Genomic DNA, 14,910 nt, shown 5'->3' with positions numbered 1-14,910 from the left:
AACCCAACTTTTTAGTACACCTTCAATGAATCCTCTAGCAGAAGTGCAGTATGTTTAGTGCGTTAGTATTTTATTCTTTAGTTGCTATTTGGATCATACATAATCATGGAATTTGGATATTGGGTGTAATAGTATTAAGTTGTAATATGAGGTGAATAACAAATGAACTTATTCAAATGTACACCTTCATCTAACCCATAACCAGAAGTGCAGTGTATTTGTGCGTTATTTAGAACATACTAAATCCTGCATGCAGTATTTGTGTATTGGCTGTTTAAATATTATAATAACTTGAATAACAAATGAACTCAAGCACATAAAAAAAGGATCAGAAAATATGAAAATAAACACAATATTTTGGACACCATTCCATGCAGACTTTGCAGCAGATTTAACAAGAGAAAAAAAGTGGGAAACCCTTAACCATGTCCAATCTTCTAACTATGATTAATGACGTCCAACTGTCATGCTTGTATCAAGAACAGAGCAATACATCATGCAATAACTACAGCTGGCACGCACTGACAAGTACACTGAGAGCCATGTGACCGAATTGCAGACACATTGGTACATTTCAGAGTTATTTTGATTTAATATTCATATACATACTGTATGACAACAACAAAAGGTTTGTGTGCATGGTATAAAACACACACGCGCGCAAGTGCACGCATACACATACACACATGCACACATACACAGGCACCCACGTAAGCCTTTATTCCTGTGTAATCCGTCATCTTGCCTATGGTTTTAATTCCTGTTAACTGCATGGTTGCGTACCACTGCATAGTTCATTCTAATGGGATTGAATAACAGAACTGCTTGGCTGCACTTGCACAGGCCTCTTTTAATTGGAATTACTTTCTTCCTTTCAGAAAAGATGTTGATATCAGATTTTCTAGATAGATAGATATGGATAGATAGATAGATGGATAGAAGGTTATATAGATAGATGGATAGATAGATGGATAGATAGATAAATAGATAGATAGATAGATAGATAGATAGATAGATAGATAGATAGATAGATAGATAGATAGATAGATAGATAGATAGATAGATAGATAGATAGATAGATAGATAGATAGATAGATAGATAGATAGATAGATAGATAGATAGATTGTTAGATAGATAGATAGATAGATAGATAGATAGATAGATAGATAGATAGATAGATAGATAGATAGATAGATAGATAGATAGATAGATAGATAGATAGATAGATAGATAGATAGATAGATAGATAGATAGATAGATAGATGGACAGATAGAATAGATCTTACATAGAATATAAGATATATAATTAACATGTATTTAAACATAGCACATGCTAAAATATCATGTGTATCCTTGGACTAATGAATACAATTAGTAGAATGAATGAATCTCTGGGTTACTCCTAAACCACTTCACATTATGATTGCCTGCCATTTGTATCAAAATTGTTATGGTTAGATAGTACAGCTACTAAATCAGCTTTAAATACGTACATAAATAGATTCAAATCTGTTCATTTATGGAATTAGGTCTCCTGTTTGTGTGCACTAACTCAAAATAAACACTTTGTTCTGATCAATGTTGTACTATCCAATGAAACAATCAACCTCATGATTGAGCATTAACAACTCAACAGTATTTTGTTGATTCAATTCCTGCACAGGGCTTGTTGAGCGTGCTTGTCACTGTACATGTACATGGTGCACACAATCCTCATCAGGGCAAATGGTGACAACTCAAGGGCCAGATTAGTGCAAGTGCAGTATCCACCCTCTGCAAAAGTGAATTAATAGTGTAATGGCTTTAAATTGATTAGCCATGTCTAAGGTTTGAGTAGCAAATCTCCATTTAATCCAGGTATTTCCCTCTTAGGCTAAGCATTGGGATTGCTTTAATTAGAAATGTGGCTATGTGTGTGTGTGTGTGTGTGTGTGTGTGTGTGTGTGTGTGTGTGTGTGTGTGTGTGTGTGTGTGTGTGTGTGTGTGTGTGTGTGTGTGTGTGTGTGTGTGCGTGTGTGGGTGTGTGTGTGTGTGTGTGTCTGTGTGTATACGTGGTTGTGTGCGTGTGTTTGTGTGTGTGTGCGTGCAAGTGTGTATGTGTGTGCGTGCGTGTGTGTGTGTGCGGGCGTATACGTGTGTGTGTGCGTGCGTGTGTGTGTTTGTGTGCTCAATATTGCGGTAAGGATGGGAACACCTGGAGCTGATGTTTGGGTGTGTCTCAACGTTGATAATGGCATCTCACAGCTGTGCGTTTAGACGCCTGCTCAAACATAGTCTGTTCTGGATAACGCCAAAGCAGAAAATGCTAAACTGGCAGAAAAATAACAAAATCTATCAAGGCCATTTAAGGGCGGAACACTACAGGAATTTGTGTTTCTTTATATATCGATATTTAAATATATCTATATAGATATACACATAGCCCATCCTATTTGACCTCAGAAATCAATTATTGTAATTTAATATTTTGAAGTTACGTCTTTGTTAGTTGCTCACTAAAACTCAGCCACTAGGAGGCATTGGTACCAAAAAAGTCTAAAGACCTGGTGCCTAGATAAAGCCATGTACCAAGTACCATGTTCGTTGTTTGAGCCATTTGAGGCTCTTATTTGAGCCATTACATTAAAATCGTACTACATCTATTAAGATGGAACCAATTTAGAAGAACTTTGGAAGGCAGTTTGAGTGCTCCAATTTTATATGAAAATAAGAAGATAAAAAATGGAGGACCAAAACATTGTTAGAGGAACAATGACAGAATCACTAAATCAGTCCAAACATGTCCGCTTCACAAGCTAACCTTCAGATTCCTGGCGGGGAGCATTCCGTGGGTTCAGACCTCAGACATCCACATCTCTCGGAGAGAGCCCTTGCCCCGAGCAAAATCAAATAAATAGAAAATAAGCATCTCAGCAGTTGGTCTTCCACAATATGTGAATTAGAAATGAATTCCCCTCAGCGGGTCAGATGGTGCAGACACACTCCGTGCTCTTTGCTAATCAGACCAACCTACACACCTCTCATCAGGGCATCTTACAGTGTCGATTACTTGCTCTCTGAATAATATACTCCCTCCCACGAGCTGCATTGTTTAGTGACAAGGACAATTTCTGAACATAAATGTTGCAGCAAACACAATTATGATGTGTGGGATTTCGTTTTATTAGTTTGATATCATTTCTCAATGACTCTGAGCTAATTGTATTCTGATAACATAACCGATGTGAGCCACTTTAAGAAAGACCATTTCAGTGGATTCCAGCATTATCCTTTCCCTTGAAAATGGTTCCTCTATCACTGTCCACAAATTTGATTTGATGAGTATTGTACTATAATACGTGTAATAATACTCCAAATATGTTGAATATTAATGAACCTTCAGAGCATAAATGTTTCGAATAAAGCAATTGACCATACATATCTCTGAAGAAGCATACTTCTATGTCAACAATAATGTATTTGTGTGCTGTTGAATGTGAAGATAGCAGTATGCCAATTCTACACCACCCTTTTAGTAGAAAGCCATGAAGCTATCCATCCAGGAGGCTACCGAGTGACTTTGAGGTACGCGTTGTATTTGAATCCTTTGTTCCTTCTTCGTTCTGCTGCGGTTTATTTTGGGTGGCTGGAGCTAACCTCCGGCATGGGGTAGGTAGACTAGAAATATCAATGATATGGCAAAAAAAAAAAAGTCTTGTCAGCAGAGGTCAGCATACCAGGAAGCTGCATGACTGCATATTGTCAACTTGCAGAGAATCCTCCTCCCCCCACCTCCCAAAAAGTCAATTTGATCGACCAACCTGCTCCATTGATGAACAGCATCGCAGCCCAATGATGGCCGCTCGGTCTCTGTTGTTGGGGGGGTTGAGATGAGAACACGCAGCGGTGGTATGTGTGCTTGATTACGTGGATTGAGGCAAAGGAGATTTGATAACCATTGACTACCGAGGGAATACTTATCATGTACAATGTGTCCCTTAGAGAAAAAAATGCTCCCACGTTTGAATTGCGCTAGTATTTCATGGTCGCCTGCAGGGCTCCGTCCAGCCATTGGCTCTGTGTTTTGGCTCTGGACTCACTTTGAATAATTTCCACTGGTCCTTTAATCTCCCCGGACCAACATGGCCTCACTGTGTGTGTGTGTGTGTGTGTGTGTGTGTGTGTGTGTGTGTGTGTGTGTGTGTGTGTGTGTGTGTGTGTGTGTGTGTGTGTGTGTGTGTGTGTGTGTGTGTGTGTGTGTGTGTCTATGTGTGTGTGTGTGTGGGTGTGTGTGTGTGTTTGTGTGTGTGCGTGTGTGTGTGTGTGTGTGTGTGTGTGTGTGTGTGTGTGTGTGTGTGTGTGTGTGTGTGTGTGTGTGTGGGGGGGGGGGGCTTGTGTGAGGATGTATGAGTAGGTGTGCGTGTGTGTGCATGTGTGCCAGTGTGTGTGATTTTGTGTGTGTTTACGCGTGCGTTTGTGCGTGCGCTTGTTCACGCATGTGTGAATTGTGTGTGTGTGTGTGTGTGTGTGAAAATGATATACGGGACATTCAAATTACTTTACTAATGTCCCAAAAAATGTAGCCCCCTCAACCTTATAAAGCTAGAGCTTGTTATTTCACTCCAACCTCTGATAACAGGTACAGTTACGCAGCCCCGATAGTCAATGTGTTGCAATCAATGGGGAGCTTGAATCGGAGGGGCGCCTGCCCCGGGGAGCGGTCAGCGTGGCAGTGCATGGCATCACCAGTTTGAGCCCAAGGTTTCAGAGGAACCTTTATCCTTTTCAAAACATCCACCATGCAGGAGCCCACCCTACTACCCCCCCCCCCCCCACCCCCCCTCCCCCCCCCCCCCCCCCCCCCCCCCACACACCCCCAAGCTTGGTTAACTCTCATGATTAATTCATGGTGGATTTGGGTCTGGAGGCCAGGGAAAACGAGACGAGACGCGTGGTCCTAACTGTGCATGCAGGGGTTAGGGGGAAGATAAGGGGCTCTTTTCTCCGGGAGGCGTCGCACAATGCCACAGCTTGAGTCGCTTTCCTCCACAACTAGGACTTTTTTTTTTTTTATCCACCCTGCAATTATCGTGCCCTGTATTTATCTCATTGATTATTATAACTATTCTATTCTGGCAAAAATGAAAAGAAAAAACTTGGAGCGAAAGTCCCCCTCCCCAACTATCAGGCCATACCAACAGAACAGTAAGCTGCAGGGGAATAATAATGTAAGTGGGATAATAAAACCGTAACAACCCAAGAAACCCGCGGTCATGGAAATTCCATCATTGTCCTTCACAGTCGCACAGCTAACTGCGTATGATTAGCTGATGACCTCAAGTAACTGAATACGGCGTTGTGGCATCCAAGGCAGGAGAGATAGGGTTTAAAAGAAGGCAGAACTTGGAAATCAATGTGCTTACTAGTACACCTCGTGTCCTTGCGTTAGTGGGACAAATTTTGTCCAACACGTTTCCCTTGAAAAAACAGAATTCAGTAAATACATATACGGCGTATGTATGTAGAATATAATATGAGTATTCCAAATAAATTGAAGGTTTATCAAGTGGACACAATGCGTTCATTGTGAAAATGAAGGACTTTGGACTTCTTTAGTGCAATGGTTTTCTTTGCAATCCATAATTATACACTATATATATAAGATGTTCAAATTAAATATGCTAAAATTCAAATGTATATTGTCTAGTTTTATTAGAAACACATTTTGTTGAACATATCGTATTTATACAGTGAATGGTCTAATATGCACTGGAGGTCACATAAGCGTAGGTTTATTGGAACAATAAAAGACATACCATGAGGGCTTGATATTCAAAGAGATGTAGCAGCTACAAGCTGCATATTTGACCATCGATTTCAATAGATTGGATTTTTTTCCCTTTAAAGACACAAAAATAAAACCTGTCTAATTATGTCATATTAACAATTTTATGAATGCTTTGTCAGCAGCCTAAAAAAAATAAGAAGTCAGTTACTCCTTATAACACCTAATTTTTCTCTCAACACGTTCTGCAAATGATGGTGCAAAGCACTTTATCAGTATTTGTGCTATTCTTTTTTTATATTTGGCAACTGTCTACTTACTTATGTTTTTATTTATTTTTTCCATTTTTTGTAAACAACATCTTGTACAAACTAGCACAGTGAACCACAACCCCAGCAAACTGTATTCTTCTTTTTTTCTTCTTTGTTGTTGTTTTGTCTCCATATATAAATTAAATTGGATAAAAAAAGTTTGGTTAGTTGCTTGGAACATTTTTATCTGAATCCAGAGGTTCTAAAATGTGGTTCTAGACTTTTGGACTCCTGAATTAAATTACGTAAACAATTGACTGCTCTAAGTCCTTATTCAGAACCCTTGGTAAAAGATTTTTAGAAGGTAGACTTCATTTCATCAACGCTTCAAGTTTGTATCCATTTTAATAAAGGGCTTGCAATCCGTCGAGTGTTTTCACTGTTTGCCTTTTAAAGGCAGCCATCCTCGGATTTGGTGATATTTAGAAACAAAAACACAGGAAAAGGAACCAATAACACAGGAATAACGTAACTTCCTTGGGCTGTCAGAAACATACATAGTGTCAAAAGGTTGTTTGAAGTGTCAATATGGCAGAGCCTTTAAAGGCAAAGAGGTCTGACGGGCTTCTGAGTGCAGGGGACACGTTGCCGTGAGCAGTCTGGAGGCTGCTCTGCTCTCCTCCAGTGCCAGGTCAGACCCCAAGCAGCCCTCTGTCCTCGCTCTCTCTCTCTCTCTCTCTGGTAAAGCTGCCCGAGTCGTTGACAGTAGCTAATGATGTTTTCATGTTCACAACATACTAGGGAGATTTGAAAAGGTTGTATTTTTCTTCCCAGTGTTGAGTGTTTGAGGTTGGGTTGCTACACTGGGCTGCTGACAGAGGTCATGAAGGGTCCCGGCTCTCAGGACACGCCTGCCCCCCCCCCCTATCAATCAATTTGGGGATTCGAAGAGAAGAAAATAAAAAATAAATATATATGCTATCCAGACATTAGACACAATACCAAAAAATAAAAATAAAAAACGTATTCAGACCATCCATCCGGTGTTAATGCCATACTCTGCCACATAAAACCCCCAAGTGAATTCACAAAAAATAAATAAATAAATACCAAATGACACCTTCCTACTCGCCGAAACAAAACCAAAACAAACTGATACATTTGCCTCCCTCACTCGGCCCCGATGCCCCGTGTCCTGGACGCGCTCCCTGTGTTCTCTGGTGAGTCCCTGCTCCGCGGGCCCCAGCGGCCCCTCCGGCCCCCCGGGAGCTACCACACCGTGCCCTCGTTCATTTCTGAGGGCGCGTGGGACAGGTGGCTGTTGTATCCGCTGCCGTTGAGCGAGAGCGAGGTGAAGGGGGGGCTGGGGCCGAACACCTCGGAGGAGAGGCCGTGCATGGCCCCCGGGATGCCGGGCTCCGGGCTGGGGGAGTCCCCGGGGTGGTGGGACATGATGTCCGAGAAGCGCTGCACCTCACTGGAGGGGTGGTGTCCGGGAAGGGGGTGCTCCATGCCCCCCAGTGGGGTCCCCGTGGGGCCCGAGGAGGGCACGAAGGCGAGGTCCACCGGGGTCTGGGCCTGGGACGACGGGGGCCCTTGAGGGAAGAAGTCGTAGTTTCCTCCTGGCCCGTAGTACTCGCTTTGATAATCTGCAAATCCACGGGAAAAACAGCATTAGTGTTGAAACAATGGCTGCAATGCGGGGAAGAGGTAGCTAAACAGAGGATCTATTTCATTTGGTAGTAATAGCTTGATTGTATTAAAAAAGGGGCGGGAGGGAGGGAGGGATTGAGGGTTGGATAGAGAGCGAGAGAGAGAGAGAGCGAGAGAGAGAGAGCGAGAGAGAGAGAGAGAGAGAGAGAGGAGAGAGAGAGAGAGAGAGGGGGGGGGGGGGAGAGAGAGAGAGAGAGAGAGAGAGAGAGAGAGAGAGAGAGAGAGAGAGAGAGAGAGAGAGAGAGAGAGAGAGAGAGAGAGAGAGAGAGAGAGAGAGAGAGAGAGGGAGAGAGAGACCCTCCCTGGTAAATTGGCCATAGAGCTTGTAACACTTAAATCAGAACTGCAATTGGGTGGGAAGAACAACGTCCCCACAAATTAATTAAAATAGTTTTTTTTCATCAGCTATCCTACCTATGGAGACCCATTACTTTTTTTTCAGGAGAATATTATTAGACTTTAGCTTCAAGAAGTAGGACAAAATGATACCCATATGTTGAAAATGCATCGGGACAAATATGGAAAGGAGGGTGTGCTATGAAGTAAAAATGTGTTTAAATACTTTTGTGGATCAGGAAAGTTTTCATTTCACTTTGTTTTAAATATTAAGAGGAAAAATAACAAAGTGAAATGTACCTGCTTAATTTAAATATTATATTTATCAAATATGTCCTTTACTCTTCTAATTAACAATATTTTGATGACATAAACACAAGAATTGATTTCCTAAAGCGTTAACAAACCTAATAAGGTTCATGAGCCCATGTGTCATTGTATGGAAATAGCACCAACAATACATAATTGCTAACATTTCTAACTTCAATTGTTTTAGTGCTTTGTCAACACCCTTGATGGTAAGTAGGTTAGCGGACTTCCTTCACACTGCATAACCATTAAATGCCCTTCTTACTGGCTGTCTGTCATCCTAGGGACCATTAATTAGTCCACCAAGTAAACGGTTGAAATGTGTTGAGGTTTGTCTTCCTACTGTTTCCTAAACGGATAATGAAAAAAATTATGTATTGACTATAAAACGATCGGCGCGTGTGCATGTAGTCTCTTACCTCCGTAATAAGAGAAGGGGCCGTTCGGAATGAGCTCGCCGGGCTCGAGCCTGTCCACTAACGTCCTCATACGCCTCGGGCTCCTGAAGAACGCGTGTCTCCTCGCGCCCAGCGCGCTCAGCTGCTTCATGCGCCTCTCTTTGGAGCGCCTGTTCTGGAACCATACCTAAACAACATAGACAGAACGTGTACTTTCATAAATGATAGGCCTACTACAACCGCACGGGCATTTGAATCGTTATTTTGGCCACAGTCGTATTGTAGTCTGATGATGATTTGAGGAATTTGTAGTTCGGCTTTACTGACCAAAAAAGTACAATTAATTATAATTGTATATTTTTATTCAATACTAACAACGACGACAACAGCAACAATACAATATACAACACTTATAACAACAATAATCAAAATGCATGTCAATCGATGTTTTAGGCCTATCTTTTACGTTATACACAAATGTTAAATTTAGTATCGTTATAAACCAAAAAAGATTGTAGGCTATTGTAGCATTGCTTCATTTGAGAAAATTTACCACTAACACCTGGACTTTGAGTTCGGCGAAATGTAGCTATATTTAAGACCGAATTAGATGTTAGGAATTATAGCTTTGGCACATAAAATACATCGATTTTGCTTTGCAAATGAACATCCATTAGAAGGGTGGTTACCAATATTCACTGGTCTGGAGAGCATTGTTAACCCAGTCAGGCCGCACTCTCATCCCGCGCCGGAGGGGGGGGGGGGGGGTCTCTTTTTTGCTTACATTGGCCTGTTCATATCCATGATAACCCGGAAAGGTTATAGAAGTGAATAGGGATATTGTGCATCACCATTTAATAAACCAATTATGTTAGCGTTTTGTTACCTTGTATTTTATCCCCCCCCCAAAAAAACAGTATTTGAATAGAAAGAAAGAAAACTTATAGCAGGGAATTTAAAATGTTATAGTTAAAAGGCTACTTTAACCATAGACTAAGTTGCCTATGGTTTTAAAACCACATTAATAATAAATTTTAAAAAGGACAACAAACAGGCTATTCATATTAGGCCTATTATCATTATTAAAATTGGTATCATTACATTTTTAATGATAACAACATGTATGTAGACTAATTTGAGTAGAATATGTAAATTCATCATATCATAGGCCTTCTTATACTAGGCCTACTTATATTAATATATTTTTTTTATTAATACCATTATATTGTTATATCATAACCTTAATTTAAAGAGCATTATAAACCCTATCATGGAACATTGACGAGCACACTGTAAATCAAACAAAGCAGAGTCAATCTGAAGACCCTGAGACAGATTTCTGCCTTTCCACTCGACTGGAAATGGTAACAGCGTGGCTAAATGTGGTCGCAAAACGTGACGGCGACGCTCTGCCAAGACTCCCATCACTCCACACGCTCCCCCGCCAATTGGCTTGTTTACCCGCGGTGCGCGCCAATACCCATATAAATGACCCTTTCCAAATATACCTCCGCGACGGCCAATACTTAGCCTAATGAATTCAATGTGACAATGCAATTTTGAAGAAAATCCCTCTTTTTATGTTTTGAGCTGACGACGTTTGACCAGGTTTGTTCTTGGCAGTCCTTTGACTGAGTGTTTTCCCCCCAGAGCAGAGGAGCGCACACACAGACCCCTTTGCGTTTGAGCTGGGGGGGAGATACACTACATAAAACACAAGCGCGACCCCCAACACATGGGCTGCAGGGTGTGGGCCCACACACCTCTGAAGTCATCAAAGTAACAGGCCGACTCGAATACAGATACTCACTTATAAACAGACATTGAGATCTGCTGATCAAATAGTAATAGGCCTACATTTATAAAAATAAACGGTCTTTACCTGAATGACCCTCATGTTCAGCCCCGTCTCCTGGGCCAGCTGCTCCCTGATGTGTCGGGTGGGCTTCGGCGTAGCCGCGAACGCCGCCTTCAGTGTCTCCAGCTGCTTGGCCTTGATGGTGGTCCGAGGTCCGCGTCGCTTACCGCCGAGGTTCTGGTCGTCGTTTTCGTTATTACCCGTTTCTTTGTCAGACAAAGCTGCTATTTCTGAGTCCTTTAGATTGACGTCGTCCTGTAACTGATCTTGAGAATCCGGCGATAGACTCGGATCGCTGCAGGCCGTTACTGCGGGAGCACAACAATAAAAAATGAATTTATATGCATAAGGGAAAAATGGCTGGTTATCAAACAAAATAAGCATTTTGATACACACTATTTGAATGTAGAATTACTCCTACAGTGCCAATGGTCGTTGTGCCATCATTGTAAATGTAATTGCCTGACTTTATGAACATGCAATCAAAGAAATGCAATGCAATCCGTAAGCCTACCTGAGAGAAGGTTGGTGTCTTTAACGCTCGCGTTGTTTAGGTAATCTTCCTTACAAACGAATTTGTTTTCATCTATAATGTAGAGCTCTTCTCCGGTTGATAGCTGCTTATTGCACATCATGCAGGTGAAACAGTTGAGGTGAAACACTTTGCTCCTCGCCCTCCGGACCAGGTCGTTAGGTGAGATGCCTTGGGAACACCCAGCGCACTTTGTGCCAAACCTTCTGTGGAAAACATACTTTTTCGGTTAAACATTCTTATACCATGAAAAGTCGGATACTACAATTCACATCCATCCATCCATCGATCCATCCATCCATCCATCCATCCATCCATCCATCCATCCATCCATCCATCCATCCATCCATTCATTCATCCATCATCCATCTCTTCCCCTTGCAAGGGACTCACGAGACAGAGTCCGTAGCAGGGCTACGCGTCAACACATTTGGGATTCTCTCGACGCATTAGTCGGAATGAAGCTGAGTCGATTTTTATTAAATTGTATTATTTTATATTTTATAAATATTTCATATTTATATATATATATTATTTTTTATTCATGATATTATGATACTGATTAAGATATGCCCTTTAAGTAGTAGCCTATTGGTGATGTTTCTGTTGTTATTGTAAATGCGATGCCTCAGTATTATTGTCTTGGAATTATTACCACGCATATTGGCTCTGATTTGGATAACGGAGTTCAACATAAGAACACATTAAATAATAGCTGATATTTGAATCCAAACAAGTATTGAACGGCTTTGAAACAATAAAATCTTGTGGAAACACATTATTTCGTTTGGGACAAGAAATGTTCCGTGTGCCATGTTTATGTTGCATTTTATTGCCTTAACTATTAATGTTTACGCTGCAAAAAAATAAACACGATTTTTCAAAGAAATGCACATGTATGTCTATACGTGGTATTGTAGTTAATTGTAATGGAGGTTTCTTTAGACGAATGTGAAATAATGTGTATTGAATGGCGTACAAAGCCTGATGGCTGTGGGTCCGTGATTGCAATGTCTGCGGACTTGATCTTTTAAACTAGTTTATTATTCAAATCCACTTATCACGTCCTTCTCACTTGAACTGTGCAAACACACACGGCGCTGTGCAGACGTTTTACCACCGTGCGATTGCACTTCTTTCTTTTGGGCCTTGGTCAAGTATTGATTCTGACGGCTTCCCTGGCACGTTGGATTTTGTAAACAAAGTGCGATTTCCTTGAAACCCCCCCCCACTGTGAGGCAGGCACACGCGTGTAAAAACTGATGCCCTTTGTTTTGCGTAAGCGTTCAAATTAACAAGCTTTTAATTAGCGTACTAATCAAAGCTTATCTACTCCGAATACTCATTCACGCCTACAGGCACGGACAGGTTGGTCATACATTAAGATTACAAAATTGTAAATTGTATCCTGCCAGATAGGCTTACGTAGCGTTTTTTATTTACGTTGAGTTAATGCAATGGCACTTTAATTTTTGTATCTATATATTAACTGAAATTCAAGGCCTTGACAAAAAAAGGTGTGCAAATAGAATAGTTTCATTCAAGCAAAATTCAAGATACTAAAATCAATATGACAATATTTTATATGCAATGCATTATATTTCTTTGGTTTCAAAATGGAAGTTTGGCTGATTAAAAAATGTCTGTATTTTTATATTTCTTAGGGAACAAATTCAACTGTCAAGAACGCTCAACAACAATGCAAGGGGAGAAAACACTTTGGCTGCCCACATTTCAATGTATGCTTACCTAAAGAAGTCGTTTTTGCAGTACAGTTTTCCCTCTCGGGAAAAGCATTTCTCAGTCAAGTTGCATTTACATTCGCAGCACTGAACGCACTTGACGTGCCACGCTCTGTCCAAAACATTGAGGAGAAACCGGTCCAGAATAGGCCTCTCGCACCCAGCGCAGTGTACCATGACTTTGGATATGCACCCACAGTGATAACGTGGATCACCTCCCTCTCTCCCTCTCTCTCTATTTGATTCGACAACAAATCAACAGCACAGGACGAACCAGGATCGACTGTTTCGTCCGACTATGTGGTTCCCTTCGAATCGGAGTCCCCAGGTCAACGCATTCAAACCAGCAGTCGATCAGATGTCACCACGGATTTCTCCCGGCGCGCGTAACGTTCCCACCGGGGAGGTAGCGTCCAGAGCAGCGGGCGGCGGCGGTGGATACCCAGACGTCCTCGCGCAAGCCAGTCCGCGGGCCAGTCCACTATACACAATAATATGACCTAACCAAATGAAGAAACCAAACGCTAAACAGATTGCCTCCAATGAGAAAACAATCAACCGTGCGTCTCCGTGGTCTTCAAAGTGACGCATGTGCTGAAAAGAACACGACGATGTCTGTACTTCAGGATGAGGCGTCTAAATGATGTGGTGTAGGCGATACTGTCCTACAAGACACGCATGCCACTAAAAAAAATGGATGTAGTGAGACATCGCCGCTTATCCACTGGTCAACTCTCGGTCGAAACAAACGGCAAAACCTAAAAAAACGATCAATTAATTAGGTCTCCTCCAGCTCTTTCGGATGTCCAGTATATGATGGGCAAAAAAAACAAGCCTGTAGTAATTCTAGGACAAGTGTGTCATCTAGGCTCTGAGTTTGACGGTGTGTCTTTCAGTCTCCAGTACTCTGAATGCTCCTGAAAGCACAAGAGCCAGCCTTATTCACAGGCTGGTGACGTCAGGACGCGACTAGACCAATCAGGGCTCCGCCATGCCAAGTAACCATTAGCTATCCCATCAAAGCACAGCCAGGGCACCACCGTGCTATTTATGCTGAACTGAAGATACCAATTCAAAAAATTTCCCTGAAACTGTCATATGCTAGCGAATGTGTTTGGAGGAAGGAGTCGACCACGATCGTCAAGGAAAATGCGCGCTTCATTCAGGTGATAAAATTCGGTCGTGGGCGCGGGAACATCAGGACGGCTACAACAAGGTAGATATGGTGCACATCGTTAGGATTAAAAATGTGTCTTATTTCAGTTCCGAGTGCCGTGTAGTCTGTGCCTGGTTCCCAGGTATCCCAGTGTAGCCTACCGAGTCAACGTTGCGCTTTGTAGCCTGTTGCAATTTCAAGACTCCAGAGATAAATAATATTTTGAAGAAGTAGCCCACCTTTATCTAGGTGATGATATTAACTTACAAGGGAAAGCCATTCCCTAACGCCGTTTTTATTTAGTCATTTTGGGAAAGCAAGCGCGCACATAATGCCACACTGATGGTTCCGTTCCGTATTGTTGTAGCCAATTGCATACATGCCATTAGTCCTACCTTTCGATTCTCCTAATTTGACATTTTGAGGGGTATTGTAGCCTATTGCCTTCATATGTTTAGGCATATGAAATGCAAAATACTGTATTGTCTTTGGTTCTGTGGACGTGTATAGCAGGCTAATTAATTAATATTCGCATTCACTAACTAACTAAACAACCGAGGTTGGCAGGATAAACATTTTGGCAAGAATCATTAGTATCGTCAAATATTTACTACATGACGAGCCATTAGCATTACATTTAGGACACCGACAATCTGTGATTTTCGATGAGTTGTTTTTTCTATTCGGACGCATATTTCTACCATTCGCATGCATGTTTTTTGGTAAGCCTAATGGGTATTATGAAACTCTCCAAAAGTTATTGCTCTAATACTTTCACATTATCCAACCTGTACCCATTGTGTTTGGCATGTACACACATTGGCATTTTGGCATGTACACAAACAAGAAC

General features: G+C 41.6%; 1 protein-coding gene across 2 annotated transcripts; it reads right to left on the bottom strand.

Annotated features, from left to right (window-relative positions):
• Nucleotides 1–5,667: 5,667 nt before the first annotated feature.
• On the bottom strand, nt 5,668–13,810 carry lhx1a (LIM homeobox 1a). Of its 2 annotated transcripts, none has more exons than XM_030337180.1 (5): nt 12,912–13,810; nt 11,145–11,368; nt 10,655–10,938; nt 8,794–8,959; nt 5,668–7,665 (listed from the first exon to the last, which is right to left on the bottom strand). In XM_030337180.1, exons 1-5 carry the CDS (start codon nt 13,079–13,081, stop codon nt 7,286–7,288), a joined length of 1,224 nt encoding a protein of 407 aa, XP_030193040.1. In that variant the 5' UTR covers nt 13,082–13,810; the 3' UTR covers nt 5,668–7,285. The 2 variants fall into 2 exon arrangements, with proteins under 2 accessions (XP_030193040.1, XP_030193041.1); XM_030337181.1 differs by having other exon boundaries at nt 11,145–11,365.
• Between the last annotated feature and the right edge of the window lie 1,100 nt (nt 13,811–14,910).

This window comes from Gadus morhua, chromosome 16, assembly GCF_902167405.1.
Source record: "Gadus morhua chromosome 16, gadMor3.0, whole genome shotgun sequence".
Classification (NCBI taxonomy): domain Eukaryota; kingdom Metazoa; phylum Chordata; class Actinopteri; order Gadiformes; family Gadidae; genus Gadus; species Gadus morhua.
This window is presented reverse-complemented; position numbering and strand designations above follow the sequence as displayed.